Consider the following 18,350-nt stretch of genomic DNA (forward strand, 5'->3'; position numbering starts at 1 on the left):
TCAGTGGATGTCATGCAATGCCTTTTTAGCTTTTCTCATCCACATTTAAAATTTGAGACAGTTGATAAAAGAATACAAACTCAGTGTCCTTAGGGGTGCTTAAAGTGGCTTTAGTCCAATGTGTGTGTGTTTGTAAAATTTGGTTTAGTCATTATTTTATGCAATGCTAATTTGTGGATATTGTTTTTTCAACTTCCTAATATCATAAAATTTAGCCTGAAAGGCCAACCGATGCAGTTCATTTTCATAAATGAAAAAGCTGTGGCCCAGAGGGATTAAGTGACCTGCTGTAAGGTCTGCTATGCTTCCCCCTCCCCCTTTTTCATTAATCTCTTGGCTTATAGTACTTGCCCTCTAGCTGATGATGTCCTATATGTTAATTCTCCTTGTTCTTGCTTTTTCATGGCTTGCAGCCTGGTCACACCTACTCTGTGATCCCCTACTATATGCCTACAGGCCTTTGGAGACTGACATTTTATGACTCGATCATAACCAATCACTGTAATCAATCTATGAACCAATAAACTTTATTGAGCTCTTGCTTGGTGCCAGGTGCTCTGCTAGGTGCTGGGGCTACAAAAAGAAGCAAAAGGCAGTTCTTGACATTGCCATTCAGTGGAGGAGACAACAGGCAAAGAAATATGTACCAACAAGTTACATGTGGGATAAGTAGGAATTAATTAACAGAGTAAAGGTACTAGAAGTAAGAGGGATTGGAAAAGGCTTCCTGTAGAAGATGGACTTTTAAGGAGGTAGACATGAGGAGAGAGATCGTTCCAGGTATGGGGGACAACCTGAGAAAATGCCTCGAGCTGAATGATGGAGTTTCTTGTTCATGGAACAGCCAGGAAGCTGGGTTGCGGGATCCAAGAATATGTGTTGAAAAGTGAGGTGTTAGAAGACTGGAGAGTTTGGTGGAGCTGACTTACAAAGGGCTTTGAATGTACAACACAGCATCTAGTACTTGCTCTGTGTGTGTGTGTGTGTGTGTGTGTGTGTGTGTATGAGACGAGGGGGGGAAAGGAGGGAGAGAGAGGGAAAGGAAGGGGTGGAAGAAGGAGAGAGAGACAGACAGACAGAGAGAGAGAGACAGAGAGATGCTCAGACCTGTGCTTTAGGGAGATCACCTGAGTGGCTCTGGAATCAGGAACATCTGAATTCAAATCTGGTTTTAGACACCTGAGCTGAGTGACCCTGGGAAAGTCCCTTAATCTCTCCAAGCCTCAGTTTCCTCATTTGTAAAACCTCCCAGGGTTGCTGTGATGATCAAATGAGATAACATTTTTAAAGTAATTTGGAAACTTAAAGGGATATACAAATAAAATGCTAGTTATTACTAGATAGCCTAGTGGTGCCCTGGATTGAAGGTAGACCTGAAGACAGGGAGACTTAAGTTTGATTCCATCCTTGGCCCCTTACTCCTTTGTGACCTTGGGCAAGGTCTGCTTGTCTCTGCCTCAGTTTCCTCAGCTGTAAACGGGGAATAATAGCAGCCCCTGACTCCCAGGGTTGTTGTGAGTATAAATATTTATAAAATGTCTGGCACAGAGCCTAGCACAGGAGAGGCATTATTGAAAGCTTAGCTATCTTCATTATGGCCTTTGTTTCAGAGGAAAGGCTGGGATCCTACGAAATTGCAGTTGAGTTTCCCAAAAGCAGTATAGCCCTGTCCTCCTCTTGTTTTCTTCTGTGCCCAATAACAAAAAAGAACAAGACGCGTCTTTGTTAATATGCGTTTCCCCATTTGGGGCCTTGCTTAATATTAATGATCAGGGAGCCATCAAACAAAGCAGTCGGTATGTTTTTCAAGGAATCTCCCAGGTTTTGTGAGTGAGAGATCTTTTGTGGGAGAAAAGCTTGAGGTGGCTTTCCACTCTACCCAACTCATGTGCTTTTGTTATTGTTCAGAAACAGTAAGTGAAGTGGGATTATTAGCAAGGTGAATGGCAGGAAGATGTCTGGAGAGAAGTCTGTAGTCAGGTCTGGGGTTGGGTCAATGCACTGGGCTTTGTTACCAGCCCCAAGGGAAGAATGGAGGCCCTGAGCATCTATCCTCTCTCAGGACCTGGGCTCTGGAAGGTTGGCTCAGACTGTTCACCCGCAGTGGATTGGATGGCAGGGTGTGCTCTTTCATGGAATACCATCTGTAAAATTTGTTTCTTCCCTTCTTGGACCTTCACGCCCTCAGTGCTTGGATAAAACATTCACATAAACATTTTGTAGGGAGGGGAAGGCAGGCATTGAACCAGCAGTGATTAATTCTCTTTTGGTCAACTTTTTAAAAAATGACACCAAATCGACAAACGGACAGAAACAACCATAGTGCTCTTAAAGGGCTTGTGAAAAGTCACACATGTGCATGTATTATCGGTGGACCTTGTATTGGTTTAACCAGATTGGAAAGTAATTTGGAATTATGCTAAGCATCCATACCCTTTGATCCAGAGATCCCCTGTACACCCAAATGGGGTCAGTGATAAAAGAAAGATCTCTTCTATGCTTAAGTGTTCATAACAGAACCATTATAACAACAAACTGGAAACAAAGTAGATACTTGTTAATTGAGGAATGGCTACATAAATTGTGCCTCAACATGAACATAATGGAATATCACTACTCTGTAAGAAGAAAGACCTCGAATATTGAGAAGCATAGAACAGTTGAGATCAACTGATGCAAAGTGAAGTAAGTGACACCAGGAATATTGCATGCACAGTGACTCTGATAACACACAGGGAAGGAACAGCCGCTGAAAGTAAGCTGGAGAACTTGTTATCATGAGCCCCATTGGCCCATGTGGATAAAAAAGGAGATGGGAAGATTCACCTCCTTCCTCTCCCTGGCCACCATAGAGGTGCCTGGCACCCACTGGAGGTTTAACTGAGGGCTTGGTCAGTTTTGCTGAACCTCTTTTTTTTCCCCTCTTTGCCCTTAAAGAGGGCTCTCTGGGCAGGATAGGAAGGGATATGTTTGGAAATGCAGGTGCTGTGAAAATAAAATGTCACATTAAAAAAAAAAAATCATTCCACGAACAAAGGTTTGGCTTTTTTTTTCATGCTTTGCTTGTTTTCTTCTGCTCTTTTCAGCTCCCTTAAGGATCCGTTCCGTAACGCCTTGAACACTGTGTTCTTTCCATGGGAGGCCTCTTTCTGTCCCTGCTTTAGAACAGCTGCGCTTCCAGTCTTTCTTTGTTTTCTTCCCTGCCCTCAATGGCAATAGCAAGTTTGGAGGAGGGATAGAGTGGGGGGAGACCACGTATTCTGCTTTAGACAGAATGACTTGGAGATGCCTGTGGGACCCAGTGTTCTCTCCGTTACGTGTCTGGCTCCCTTACTGAAGTCTTCCACTCACCTTCCCTTGTCTCTGGTGTCTAATAAATTTCTTAGTCTCTGAGCACATTGAGATCTCCAAATATTTGTAGAGTGGCCCTTGGCTAACGGGCATTGGTTGTGATCGGTTTTTTTTGTTTTTTTTTTCTCAATCCTACTTTTGCTGCCACATGTGTAGGGCTTAGCTACAGCCACCTTAGTCCTCTGGTGTGAAGCAAGTAGGTCAGTTTGGGGCCTGTGGAGTAGGAACTGAGTACGTTGAATTGTCCTGGTGGGAATTTAGTTGAAGAACCTGCCCAATCAATTACTAGATACAATTTTTTTAGGTGCCCCTTTGAATATTTTGACCATACTAAAAAAAAAATCTAAAAATATTCTTTTCTTTTTAGATCAGTAAACTAGGGGAAAGTACTCAAGGTAGGAAGCATGGACTAGTGGCAGAGAAAGTCACTAGAGTTGGCCACTGATACGCTCTTGCCTGGGAGTGCCTTTTGTTAGGTTTAGGGACACATTCGTGGTAAGGGAGACCCCTGATGAAGATCAGGACCAGGGGTAGGTGGGAAGAGAGGGTGAATATGAATGGTGAGCCAGCTAGGAGAATGAAGAAATGACTCATGTTTAGGCCTTCCTTGGGTTCCACTCAAGGAAAGCCCTGGGTGTGGTTGTCATTGTGTTTGCCCTTCCTTCCTTCTTGAAGAGGACCGTGACATCAGGGAGATGATGACATGACTTACAGTTGACTTGGATGCAAGGTCACCAGCCTCACTTTCTCCTCCAGAACCATCTGGGTCCAGTGACCTGATTTTCATCAGGATGGCTGGATGGAGATGGCCAGGGATTCAGGATAGTCACAGGTAGAATAGGGATGGGTAGGACTAGAGGAAACACGCATCAGAATGTCTGATTATGGAGGCTCTCAGTTGCTGTGCAGTTCAGGAGTGACCAGCACACTGGTCTTGGAGGCAGAAAACCCAGATCTGAGTCTCTCCTTTGACATTTACCAGCTTAGTTCCTTTAACGAAGGCATTTAGCCTCTCTGAGCCTTGTTTTCCTTATCTACAAATTAAAATCCAGAGGCCTGGAGTTTCGCGACCATCTTTACCATAAGCCAGAGGTAGGCAGTTTAAAAAAATAATTTGTAAGATGCTACATGAAGGTGAATAATTGTCTTGGTCATTCCAGGAGAGAATGCCCATCCTTCCAAGCCCAGCTCAAATACGGTGACCTTTGCCAACTTAGTCTCTTCCTTCCGCCTTGCCCCAAGGCCCTTTGCCTTCCATCAGTTCTCTCTTGTTGCCCTGAGCACCTCCCACACTGTCCCTCATTTGTGTCCTTTCATCTGCCTTACTTAGATTGCAGACTCCTTGAAGGAAAAGGCAATCATCTTCTTATATTCCCTACTGCTTAGAGCACCATACATAATACTCACTTAATGATGGCCAAGAAATGTTTGTAGAGATGGGTGGAGTACTTATCCTAGAAATAAACAGAAGTTCTTCATTGACTGGAATCTAGACTTTATGAGCAGCATGTATAGGCTTTTAAAAACCAGCCCATCTTCATATATCTCCTTGGAGCTAATGGCCAGGGTACATGGAGTTGCTTTTCTTAAGACAAGTAGATGCATTGACATTATCCTTAAAAGACACCAGCACTCTTAATTATAGGTGCAAGAGAAATAATAAACATTTAGTATGCCATACTGTGCTCAATCCTGAGGATACCAAGAAAGATAAAAGACAGTCCTTGCTCTCAAGACCCTCACAGGCTAGTGAGAGAGACTTCATGGAAACAACTCTGTACAAATAAGGTATGTCCTGGATAAATTGGAGATACTCAGCAGATGGGAGGCATTAGCTTGAAAGGAGATCAGGGAAGACTTCTTGGAGAAGGTAGGATTGTAGTTAGACCCTGATGGAAGCCAGGAGGTGGAGATGAAAAGGGAGAGAATTCCCCACAGGCAGGGAAAATGCTTGGAGTCAGGAGAGATTTTGTGTGAGAGACGGCAAGGGAGTCAGTAGAACTGAATTCCAGAGTATGTGAAGGTGATAAGGTGTAAGAAGACTGGGAGAGTGGAGAGGTCAGGTTCTGAAGGGACATCCAGTTTGAGGTCGACAGACAGGTTAGAGCTGCATGAGTAGATTTGAGAGTTCAGTATGTTGACGAAAATTGAATCCATGGGAGCTGATGAAATCACCAAGTGAAAAAGTATAAAGAAGAAGAAAAGAGAGCCAAGGACAGATATCTGGGAGTTGGCAGAGATGACTTAGATGAAGACTTAACAAAGGTGACAGAGGATTGGACAGACAGGCAGGATTAGAACCAGGAGAGGAGAAAGTGATCAGCAGTGTCAGAGACTGCAGAGAGATCAGGAAGGAAAGCTGGCCTAGAAAGGGCCATTAGATTTGGCAGGACTTTGGAGAGAATGGTTGGGGTTGAATGGTGAGCTAAGAAGCCAGACTCTGAGAGTGAGGAAAGGAATGGAGGTGGCCTTCTCAAAAAGGTTCGCACCAAAGGGGAGAGAGGAGAGGTGCAATTCCCTTCGAGTTAGGAAAGCCACAGATTTAAAATGGAGTACGGTACTACAGCATTTGTTTTGGTGACAGATTGCCTTCTCAGAGGCAAAGAGATAATTTCCTAACCAAAGATCATCAAATGATTCTTGGGCTGTTGACAGATACTGTGTTTACAAATGTCCTGTCATTTTCTGTCTCTACAATAGCATCTGTATTAAATGAAATAGTTGTTATCAGCTTATGGCTATTTGCCTGAATTCAAGACTTTAAGCAAAGAATAAATAAATTACTACCTCTTAGTAGGATCCCAGCTTGAGTCAGAAGGGACCTGAGCAGTTAACTGGCCCAGCCCCCATTTTATAGATCAGGAGCCTGGAACACATCTAAACCAGAGGGGTCATTTGGGGTGACTAATGGACTTAAATTTGCCTGTGACTAGGCCTCTAAAAATTGACTTTGTAATCTGTCTTACATTTAGTAACTCTTGAAAGCCATCCTTTTTTTTCTCTCCTTTTTCTCTTTTTCTTTCTTCCCCTCCTTCCTTCCTTCTTTCCTCTTTGTGGGGTAGGGTAGAGAGATAAGACTTCTGATTTCAGTGTGAGGTAACTACCCCCAGCCAGACCCCTCTGTCCCTTAAAGTACAGGAGGTTACCTAGAACACGGAGAGATTCAGTAACTTGCCCAGGGTCACTTGACCAGTAGGTGCCAGAAAGGGACCTAAAGGCTTTTCCTCCTTGCTCTTAGGCTCTCTCCTCACTACACCATTGTAGCCCATCTCTCTCAGTGTCCTGTCCCTCCTCTTGCCTCTTTTCACAGTCTACTTGATAGGTGATTTGGTTTCTCATTCCCAAGAATTTCTTATAATTACTAGGTTAGATTGTAAACTTTTTGAGGGCCATTATTTATCTTAAGCAGCCCCTGAGTTCCTAAACAATGCTTTACATATCATCTGTGCTTAATAAAATTTTGTTTAAATTAATTAATCCATGCCCTTTTCTTCCTAAGAAATTCTCTGAAAGATCTGGTTTAGTGGTCAGACGTGACCATTGAGCCTTGTCACCTCACTAGAAATTGTTATAATTGTTATAATGCTCTGTTATGTCTGTTATAATTCCCTTCCCACTTTAATTCTGTCCAGGTTGGATAGATTCTCATTTGTTTATCCTTAAAATCTCTGTCTCTCTTTCTCTCTCTCTCCCCCCTCTTTCCCTCTCCCTCCCTCCTCCCTCTCTCTCTCTCTTTCTCTCTGTCTCTCTCTCTCCTTCTCCCTCTCTCTCTCAAAACAGTTCCTGATGTGATATGCAAGACTTTTTGCCACCTGGCCAATGAATCCTGTTAAATATTTAACATCTGTTGCACTCCCAGCATGCTAATGTTTTCCTATTCATTTTAAGGATTCTGATACAAGTTTGCTTCTGTTGTCTCAGAACCTTAAAGCAAAGCCATTAAACTTCCTTCCTAGTGAAATGCCAAGCCCACTGTGCTCTCGCTTTTAGGAGGGCCTTTGTCCTTTAGGTCATGAGTAAAGCACAGTCCTTCAAAAGCAGGGCATTATTGGGGTATTAAGCAGTGATAGCTTCAAGATGAAATAAAGACAGCCATTCAGAAGGAGGCCAGTCTGTCACTCCATTAGAAGCAAGCCACTTAAACACTTGGGTTTTTCATGCAACGTTTCGAATTTTGCCCAAGACACCTGGACTAATGACTCAATGAAATGGTTAGGTAAGCTTAGTGTCCTAGGTCATAAAATGACATGATTAGAGAGCAAAGACCCCACAGGCATTAGTATAGACTTTTTTATTTCTTTTCCAGATGTTTAATGATGAAAACATACATAAAATACATATTAAAGTTCAGATGCTTTATATTTTTTGCAAGAAAATGAAGCCTTAAGATACAAAATAAACATTTCATTAAAAAAAAACTTAACAGGTTAGATTTTACTCAGTTAAGACAGTAAAATAGCAGCAAAGTACCAAGACATTATTTGTGCACTTCTTGTATTTAGGACAAAAGTTACTTCATTAATATCAGAGTCAGAAATTCAAGACTGGCCTTCCAGAGGGTTTTCTATAATTTGAGTCACTGGTTAGATACGAGCATGTTTTTCCAAATATACATCAGAGAGAGGAGTACTTCCATTAATTTCAGAAAATTGAAGTCCTCAGCCAGTCAGCATGACCATTATTACAATGACATTGGTCATTAAGACATGCGACACATAAGCTTTCCAGATACTTGCTGCAGAAGGTAAGCGAGTATTAAGAGCATTGGTGGTTGTCTCCTCTCTCCTTAAGGTGAGAGTTGTGCTTTGTTGAGCCATTTCAGAGAAGCTGCTTGGCATACCACTAGTGATGCTGAGGGTCATCGGAGTCGTGGATGATTTTGTGGAACTCATGAAGCTTGCATTTAAGACAGTTGCATCTTGAATATGAATGCTCAGTGTTGCAGCTGCTGCTTCATGGGAATTTGTCTTTCTTGTGGGCAGGTCTTCTGGATAGAGAACCAAAGGCTTATCAGTGCTTGTCAGGACTACACTTTTGCTCAACGTGGCACTTAACGTGGACTCCTTTGTTCGATATTGTTTGGGTATTTTGGTCACCTTGTGTTGGGTTTCCAAACTCAGGGAACTAATGGCATCTGTGGCCTGTGTGCTACTGGCAGCGAACATGCTTGAAGTCATTGCAGAAAGGGTAGATTGTTCAGTGTGATTTTGCCAGGATGTTGTATGATTAGAACATGGAGACCCGATCACCTGAGCTGTGGTTTCCAGTACCCATTTCAGTAAATACGTGACGTTTTGTTTGTCATCGCAAGCCCATCGATTGTTGTACAGAGTCATTACCTGCAGCTGAGATAATTGGTCAAAGGCTTGGTCAGGAATATATGTGAACTTGTTGTTGTGTAGGTACAGATGCGTGAGATTTATCAGCTTTGCTAATGTCCCTGGAAGAATTTGGGTCAAAGAGTTGTTAGACAGGTCCACTGTCTTTATGTTGGAAGGCATGTTAGTGGGGACTGTCCAGAGTTTGTTACTACTGAGGTTGAGGAACTGGAGGCTACTGAGTGTATTTTTGATGAGAACAACCCTTTCCAGCATATTCTTAGAGACGTCAAGGCGCTGAAGGTTCCACTGATAAGCAGTGTCAGACTTGTCAAGAAGCTTGATGGCGTTGTTGGCAGCATACATTTCCCAGAGTGACCTGGGCAGCTGCTCGGGGAGGCGCTCCAGCATGTTGTTGGACACGTCAAGGGTCCTCAGGTTGCTGTATTGAGTTAGCTGGTTGTGAAGATCAGTGAAGAGGTTAGAAGACAGGTTTAAGTGAACAATGTTCTCTTGGAGTCCAGGTGGTAACATAGTCAAGTTTCTGCCTGAACAGTCCACACGCCTGTGCTTCTCTGAGCATGTACATTGGTGGGGACAGATACACAGAATGCCAGGGATGAGAAGCAGAAAGACGAGCAGGCAGGGAGACATCTTCAATAGTTGATATTCCATCTTTGCCTGGAAACAAACAGAGACCGAAAGGATAGCCTTTCAGCATGCAAATGCAGTGGAGGAATCTGTCATGGTCTCTTTAGCATTAGGCAAAATTATCAATAAACCCCTTTGTTGTTTACTCCTTTTATAATTGTTCCAGTGATTAAACTAACAAAGCTCCCCTTCATTTATAGTCCAAATGCTTAATCCTGCTGTTGGGGCTGTCTGGTAGAGGGAGACTTTCTTTCCTTCTTTGCCTCCTGCAACCCTTCCCCAACCCTTCCCCCCTTCTTTTACCACCCTTCTTCCTTATCTGCCTTCTCCAAGCCCGGGTTCTAAAAAAGCATTCTCTTACCAATATACGCTGCCTCATGAGTCCAAGCAAATACTCTTTTCCCATAATGTTTTCTTATCCAGATGGAAAAAATGGCTGTCATAGATCTGTTTTTAAAATCTCTGCAGTAAGGTAGCAGCCGCGCGCGCGTGTGTGTGTTTGTGTGTGTGTGTGTGTGTGTGTGTGTGTGTGTGTGTGATAGAGAATAATTTTTAAGATTTTTAAGAAATCAGTTACGGTAGAATATAGCTTTGTCAGTTTAAAAGGAATGTCTGCATATTATGAAACATTTTAGGCATTTGAAAATCCAGATCCAATATAATCCCCCTGAGCCCCACACATTACATCGCAAGATGTTGTTTTCCTGTATATTCTAGTGTTGATTTTCACCAGAAGACTGGTATGTTTGTTTCTTTACAAAATAAATGGACATCGGAACAAAATTTCTCAGCTGTCACTGCAGCAATTTTTTGGTGCATGCACTTGCTACTAAGAAATATATCTTCTACTCTAACGACCACTTTAAAAGGAACAGAAAATCTATCTCCATCTCTCCAGCTTTCCCATCTTTAAAGATCAGCTTACCGCAGATAGGGTTGTCTTCTACCTCAGCACATCATGTCTCTGTGAGGCTCGAGCTCAAAGGTCGCCCGCTGTGTTCTGGAGAACAGGGACAGGCTGTGTGCAGGAGGCTGGGGCTGGGGCTCCCCTGCTCAGCCTGCCTAGCTGCATTGTGTCGCTGTGAGCTGAGCCAGGCTCTGAGAACACCTGATCAGCACCACATTGGAGGACTGCAGAGCTGTCACTGGTGCTGACTCCGATTGATTGCAAGGCTGCATGCTCCCCAGAGCTGAGACGGGGACTTACCTAGGGATAGGTAGACCCTGTGGGGGCAGCCCTCCCACAAACAGCCTCTGCAGCTCATGCTTCTGTGACTTTCAGTTAGATGGCTGCTTCTATTTTAGCATCTGCCTCATTGAGGATTTTTGGTTTTCTCTTCATGTGTTATTTTTACCATGGAAAATTAATTTATTTTTATTATTTACATTCTTGTAATTGCTTCAGAGATGTTGCTTTAATTTAGCATAGGAGTTCTGACTCTCTGTATGCATACATGCGCGTTCCTCCCCTCCCCCCCGTGATTTTGTAGCACTCTAATCTTTCAAATTTGTCTGTTCACTTAAACTCTGATCATCCCTTCCAGGAGGTACCTACTTGGATGTGTTTGTGCCAGACAAGAAGAAAACAATTAGTTGTCCCAGCTCATAGCTTCTCAACGTGCTGAGGTACATTGGAGAAATAACACAGGTGGCATCTGTGTCTTGATAAGCATGGCTTAAAAAATAAAATAAAATCTGTTACAGCAAACATGTTAGGTAGAGGCAATGTGATATTGGGAAAATTGCACTGGATTTTGAGAGAGAAAGCCTGTGTACAAACCCAGGCTCTGTGGCTTACTTCCAGCATGACATAGAACAAGTCCCTTGCTCTCTCTGAGCCTCAGTCTCCTTATCTGTAAAATGGAGCCACTGAACTAGACAGGCACTGAGAGCCCTTCCAGGTCTAAATCTGGAATCCTTTGAAAGACTTCATGGGAATTTATCTTCTGGGTGGGCAGATATTCTGGAGAGGACACAGAGGATAAATGCCCCCTTCCTGCTGTTTCCTAATATTGTGTGACTGTTTTGGCCCCTTTGAATGAGTTACCAGACTTTGGGAAGTAGGTACCTGCAACTTGTAACTGCAGAAGGAGCAGCTCGTTCAGTGAGCCTCCAGTCTGTTCCTTACCTTAGGTGAGACCATCCTGTGCTTCGTATCAGTGGCTGGGACAGAGCGAATGTGGAAAGCAAGGGACCCTTGATTTGTCTTTGATTAATATACATGTCCTTTGGGACACAGTAGAAATATGAACCTTTATGTAGATCAGCATTTATGGTAGATACTGCTTTGCCTCAAAACAAAGCAAGTGTATGGTTCTTCAGTGTGTTTCACATTTAATTATTTAGGAAATAATTTAGAGTGAGCAAGCAAGAGACAGAGAGAGAGAGAAAAGAGAAGAGAAGAGAAGAGAAGAAGAGGAGGAAGGAGGAGGTTTTAGCTTCGACCCTACCACATGTTGCAGGTCATGAAGTAACCTGGCTATTCAACTTTCCATCTCAACCCTCAGCTCAAAGGATACCTTACCATCTTTCTGTAGCCCTTGAAGGAGCTCATTTGGGTAATTAATTAATGTTCAGGATCCAGGCAAGGTGGTAACATACTGTCTTTTGATTTAATTTTTTTTCTTAAAAGCTAAAAAATAGGATTTCTTTTTGGTCAAGTTTCAAGATAAAAACTAAGTTTGTTAAGCTGAATACTTCAGAATGCCATTTGCCACAGATACTATATCATGTGATCCATTTTACAGCTGCTACTTCTGCTATCTGTTAAATGAGGTCATTGATAGAATTTGGTAATGTCAAGGTTAGCCAGCCAATCTTAGAAGTGCAGATTTGCAACATTGCCACCGTGTCAGTGCCTTAAACAGCCATTAGTTATAAGGAGGAGTTCAGCTATGTGGGTGGTGCTCCTGTAGGCCGAGATGGCAAGGAAGCCATCTCTGTGAAGTTTTTTACATTAACCACTGTTTTGAACTTTAGCTGCAACAAAGGTCAATTGTATTAGTAGTGCAATCCAAAATAAGAAATGATGCTGGATATTATTTTAAAAAGTAAATTATCCTGATTCAACTAAGAGCTGCTATTCCTTAAGCTGTGTTTTAAAATCAGTAACACTAGAAATTTTTTATTTACTGACACCCTCAAAAGAAGATTGGAATGAAATACTCAGTCTCTTGACTCTTCATTGGGGCTCTGTCAGTCATCATGGATCCTAGGAGGAACCTAGTTTTACTAACTATGAAATCTTAGTAGAAAGTATCCAGAAAGTCTAAGTGCACTAAGACCTTTGGCACATGCAGTCTTTAATGTATTTACTTCTAACCATGGTTCTAAGGCTGTTAGATCCCTTTAAGGCGATACAGAATTCTCAGAAGTGAAAAAAAAAAGTCCTCATGCAAAAGAGTTGGTTAAGGTGATTCGCCCCCTTTCTTTGTATCCCCAGGGCTTGCGACAGTGCCCAGCATACAGTAGGTATTTAATAAATGTTTTTTAACTGTTGACTGGCTAACGTAAAGTGCTTTGCATACTTTAAAGTTCTTTATAAATGCTAGCTATGAGGGTAGGTGGTTGATAATTCTTTTGAAAGCTATTTATATTCTTTGACTATCTCCTGGTCGATAACTCATGCATATATATTTGTGTCAGTTACCTTTATGTCTTGGACATTTGACTTCTGGCTTCCATGGGAGAAAGCTGTGGGAAAGAAGAACAGGGAAAGGGAGAAGAACTCCTGCTGAGTAAGGAGAAGGAAATTATGGAGAGATTTGACCTGATGAAGTCAGTCAGAGGTTGGCCTGGGGAGGTGAATTTTGTGGAGAATTAGCTGGAGAAAAGTCTTCAGAACTAGATAATGGCTCAGATCCTACTTCTGGGTTGAAACAGGATGATAAAAGACAAGTAAAAGAAGTAAAATGGGTTCTGGAGGATCAGAGAGAATGAGGAAGGACAGCCTGAAGAAAACTCAAGAAGCAAAAGGAGAGGGTTGTGTCTGAGAATGGGGTCTCAGGCCTCTGGGGTACATATGTACACTTCGAGTACGTATAGGGAAGATGCCTAGTTGGAGACAAGAACCCAGAACAGGCAGGTAAGGTGCTATTTGCCAGCTGCCTTGCAAGTCTTGTCAAAGGGAAACCTTCTCAGGCATTGAAAGAATTGGCTAGGGTGCTTGCTAAGCTCTTCCTGAAGTAGAGAGAGGAGAATGCAGCCTCCACCCCAAACCCCCAATGTCCCATTGTTTGTAGAATGTGGAGTCTATCAATGTGGAAGCCTTCTTTTAATGTCAAACTTATTGGAGGCATTGATTACTTTTGTCATTTTTCATCTTTTTTTTTTAAGTTCTTTGTAATAAAGGATGGTTTTCTGGGTGGGAAGGAGAAATATATTGAGGGCTCCAAGGTACCTTCCAGTTCTAAATCTGTGGTACTTTGACTTTTACTAGTGAGGAAACTGAGGTCAAGACGGCTTCAATGAATAAGTCAGAATGCCATATCTGAGCCTTTCTTTTCCTGCACTGGATTTCCCCAGACATTAGAAGAAATGAAAGTTTCCGAATCTTTTGGCAGAACATGCCTGCTCTGTTCCACAGCCGGGCCATCTTCTCTGCATTGCCACTTTGTATAGTTCAGTTAGTGCATTTATTAAATGCAAGTCTGTGCCAGGCACTGTGTTAATCAGTGGGGATACATACAGAGGTAAAAAGGAGATTGACCCTGTGACAGGTGCAAGTAAAATTTCTATTTACTTAGAAAGTAAATACACGTTGGGTCCTGGCAGCTGGGGGAAGGGGAGGACCAAGGCAGGACTCCTGGGGGAAGTGTCCTCTGAGCTGAAAGGGGAAGGAGGAGGGGTTGAGAGGATCATCTGGAGCAAAGAAGAAGGTGACCCCCGTGTGAAGGCCTCTGAGGGCCTTTGTGTAGGGTTTGTGGTCAGTCCTAGAGGACATGAGGAGCTGCTATAGCTTCTTAGGCAGACCTGTATTTTAGAAAGGCCCCTCTCAGCCATCAGGAGAATGGATTGGAGAAGAGACCATTGACACACAGGTGGCAGGAAATGATGAAGGCCTGGCCTAGCAGGGGGACTGTGTAGGTGGATAGAAGGGGCAGCTTGGAGAAGGTCGTGGAGGCAGAGAGTAGGTAAGACTTCCCAGGAGTCTTCGCCTCGTCTTTGACAATGCTGGTCATGACTGTCCAAGTCAGCCTCACCCAGAGCCATTTGGGGCACGGCAGGGGCCAGGTGTTCCTGTGACTTTGTACTGGGGAGGTAGAGTGGCCCAGTGGCAATCTGCAGGTTCACTTTAACACACCTGCTGCAATTGTAGCTGGTGGGTGGACAAGCCCCTGAGCCTTTCTGGTCTTCCAGTGGCTTCCCCTGGGCCATTTAGAGCCTTGGGAACAGTCTGCTGCTGGTAGTCATGTTGATTCATCTTCTAGTCATGTGGTACTTGAATCATCTCCTTTTTGCCATGTTGCTAAAATAAACTTTATACTGTGGATCTTGCATCTCTAATTTTGTTTCCTCTGTGTTTTGCTTTCATTCCGCCTGCCTTTTCTTATGTCCTGTCTTACTTTTATCTTCCTGCATTTATTTCTGCTGAACTGAACAAATACTTCTACTTTGGCTGATATGCTCCTCTGTGGTGCTAAGGCAAAAAAAAAAATCATCTGCAGCAAAGATAAAGCTTTTTTCCCCCATTTGGCTATGAATTCTTTTGAAATTTCCTCCTGCAAATCCAGTTCCATCAGGGAGAAAGGTGGACAAAATCTCAATCTTTCAGAAGTCGGCCCCAACTCCTACCTTCGCCAACTGAGAACTTATATCACAATTATTGTGTGCCCCCCCCCCCCCCCGATCTGTCCTAAGCTATTAGGAAAGGGGCAGAAGCAAAAGAGAAATCATAAATGCAAAAAACCAGCCAGCTTCGGTATAAAATAAGTAGATCTAAAGCTTAAGTATTAAGGTAGACCCAGAGACAAATGGTTAAGAGCTTTGTTCCCTCTTGGATTCCTCAGGAAATCTCTTTATCATTGATGGCTTGGATTACTCTTAAACCAATTGGCTTTAGTAATAGAGGACTAAAATATGAAAGGTTTTTAATATAGGTGAGAGAGCCTATGTACAATGCCATTGATTACCATGATTATTCAGGTCGAAGGCCCAGTATGAGGATTTGAAGTGTGAACAAGAGGTGGGATAGATGTAAAACCTGATGGAGACATTTTTAGTAATGATACTTGGCAAGATTGAAAGTCATCAATGATTTGTGAAACATTAATGTGACTAGGAGACTCCTAGCATAGAAATAAATATTGGAAGGAATCTGAGGAGAGAGTGCCCAACAAAACCAGCAGGTGTTTTTGTGATGTTGTTATGGGGGCCATTTTATGGAAATAAACCTTAAATGATCTTTCTAGTCCTATGAAAGTAGATTTACCTTTAAAAAATGCCTTAACCCAGTCATTGACCCGAAGTGCTTTCCACCCTCAGGACTTACTGCTAGTTAACTTTGTATCAATTCATTAAAAAGCTGACTACTCTTCTAATTTAGGAGTTGGAACAAAATACATCAATAGCACAACCCAAAGGGCTGTAAGAGGAAATAGGACCTGAGTGCATTCATGCTTCTTTTCAAGCTGCCTCCATTCAATACATGAAACAAAACCTTAGGACTCAATTTTGAATAACCTGGATATGTTTTTGTGGTTGGAGCTTGTAGAGTCTTACAGGAAGTACCTGACCAATGTGGAGTTGAGGCAATATTTACACCAATCACTTCCATTTCTGTAACACATTTAAGGTTACCAAATGCTTTCTTCACACCCACCCTCTGAGGTCAGGAGAACAAGTGTTGTCTCCATGTTACAGGTAAAGACTTGGAGAGCTCCACATTGGCTTATGGGAACCCCTTTGGCTAGCTAGTGAGTGGTCCAGTGAGACATGACCAGAGTCATTCCCTGGAAACTTTGTATGAAGAAACCTAAACAGGAATATCAAATTCAAATCCCTTTACTCCAAGACTTGTCATGTGTAGAGACAGTTGCTGTCCTTGGGAAATGACCCTGTTTATAACTACAACCTTAGATTTTTGACCAGTGTTAATGATTTGTTGAGATGATCTGGGAATGTAGAAAAGTTTGAGAGCCAATATCTTTGAATTTTTTCGTTTTATCAGAGGAACTCAATTGTTTTCCCAATGAGGTGAGACAATGAGAGCATTTTGTGGAACTAAACTGCATTTTTAGCATTGTTTTTGACTCAGTATATCTTTTTTTTTTTTTTTTTTGCTTTTTGGAGGGCAATTGGGGTTGTTACTTGCCCAAAGTCACACAGCTAGTAAGTATGTGAAGTATCTGAGTGTGCATTTGAACTCAGGTCCTCCTGACTCCAGGGCCGGTGCTCTATTCACTGCGCCACCTACCTGCCCCTAACTCAGTATATCAAATAAGTGTTTGATTAGAAAGTTGATTTTCTGTTGTGTGTGACTTATGAGCATTTTTTAAATTCTACATCTTTTCAATTTGAGGGATCCTGGGTTTTTTCCCCTCTGTACGGACACATCAATGAAATTCTGATGCTAAATATTAAGAAGATAAGATTTAATTTATGCAAATTAAATTTCCATTCATCCTTTCAGGAATTAATCTTCCATAACAAGAGATGCCCTGTGTATGTGAGAAATACTAGTTGTTTTTGAAAGAGCTAAGTCACTGAAGACAACCACTACATTTAAAGTGTTTTAATTAAATTGAAAAAATGGATGTAAACATCCTAGAAAATGATGCCATCTTGCAGATTATACTTTCCAAGAAATTTAGTACAACACCTTGTTGTTACAGGTCCTCTTTTCTTACTATGGAGAGGATAGTTATCTCAAAAAAGTCCTGAACAGAGAGCTCTCTGTTAACTTTAAACATTAAGCAGATATTTTCCATGCTTTGAAATTTAGCAGTTAGATAATGTGCCAAACTCAGCAGATACTCAAGTATCAGAAAAGAGTTTCTACTCCAGGGGAAGCACTTTCTGCATGAATTTAGGAGAGTTTTAAGCAGATGGAATGGAAGTCTAAGTTGGCAGCTCATTTTTCCCATCATTGAAAGGGGAAAAAATAAAGCTCATCTTTTTCAAAATTCTTCACATCAGCAAGCTGCAATCATTTACAGTAGTTCTGCAGGTGGTGGTGGCAGTGATTCATCCAAGGCTTGTTGACTAGAGTCAGGAGGAATAGGAAACTGGCTCTCTAATGTGGATGAAGCTTCATTATGAACTTCTGAGCTGCATTCCTCCTGGTCTTTGAGGAGAGCTTCCGGAGGAGGGGGCAGCACAGAAGAGTCAGAGGGAGAAGGCATTGTCTGCCCATCCCCAGAGTCAAGACAGTCCAGAGGAGGAGGCAGGTGAGAGAAGTCATTTTCAGTCAAGCTAGATGAGTCAGGCTTCTGATTTTCTGACCCATCTAAATCAAGAAGAGGAGGTGCTGGCGTCAATTCTGTCTCCTCTGACGAGGAAATGGCTGTTGCAACTGTCGATCTGTCGGCGCTCTCCTCTGACGGCTCATTTGGTTGGTCTTTCATTTTCTCCAAGTCTGACCTAGGACACTCATCGAGATTTTCACTTGAGTCAAACAATTTAACATCCAGATCATCTGCTAAGAGCATGCTTTTGTTTGGTTTCCAGATCTCAAGTGAAACAATTGATGAACGTTTTATGGATTTTCCATTTTCTCTGCTGTAGTCCATGCACATATCAGGAGTTTCTCCATCAGCAAAGGGAGACCGGCCAGCCCAGTTTTGGTCAATGGGGACTCGTTTTCTAAAGCATTTCCAGAGTACAATCATAAGTATAATGACTATCATAAAAGTTAGAATTGTACCAATTAACACAGCAGCTATTGAATTGGCAGTAGAACTTTGAGGTTTTGTTTTGGGTTGATCCTTATTCTCTTCATTGAATCCTGGAGTAACAACTATTGATGCTGATTGCCTAGTGGAGCTGGGGCCAGGTGATGCTGGTGATTGACTGGAGGAGTTGGGGCCAGAT

General features: G+C 42.4%; 3 protein-coding genes across 14 annotated transcripts in view; 1 reads left to right on the plus strand and 2 right to left on the minus strand.

Annotated features, from left to right (window-relative positions):
* NF1 (neurofibromin 1) overlaps positions 1-18,350 on the plus strand; it is a 252,402-nt gene that overhangs the window by 169,189 nt on the left and 64,863 nt on the right. The window lies entirely within an intron of this gene.
* OMG (oligodendrocyte myelin glycoprotein) lies at positions 7,316-10,454 on the minus strand. Its single transcript, XM_069089184.1, has 2 exons — positions 10,246-10,454; positions 7,316-9,350 (listed from the first exon to the last, which is right to left on the minus strand). Exon 2 carries the CDS (start codon positions 9,342-9,344, stop codon positions 8,010-8,012), a length of 1,335 nt encoding a protein of 444 aa, XP_068945285.1. The 5' UTR covers positions 9,345-9,350; positions 10,246-10,454; the 3' UTR covers positions 7,316-8,009.
* Positions 17,038-18,350, minus strand: part of EVI2B (ecotropic viral integration site 2B) — an 8,858-nt gene continuing 7,545 nt past the window's right edge. For both annotated transcript variants that reach the window (XM_069089856.1, XM_069089857.1), the window contains exon 2: positions 17,038-18,350. This exon is cut by the window's right edge and continues 563 nt beyond it. In XM_069089856.1, the coding sequence (XP_068945957.1) occupies positions 17,471-18,350 (880 nt within the window). In that variant the 3' untranslated portion in view covers positions 17,038-17,470.

The sequence above is a fragment of the Petaurus breviceps genome, unplaced genomic scaffold (assembly GCF_028583685.1).
Source record: "Petaurus breviceps papuanus isolate PSGF00001 unplaced genomic scaffold, PetGlider_PUasm1.0 186, whole genome shotgun sequence".
In the NCBI taxonomy this organism is placed as follows: Eukaryota; Metazoa; Chordata; class Mammalia; order Diprotodontia; family Petauridae; genus Petaurus; species Petaurus breviceps.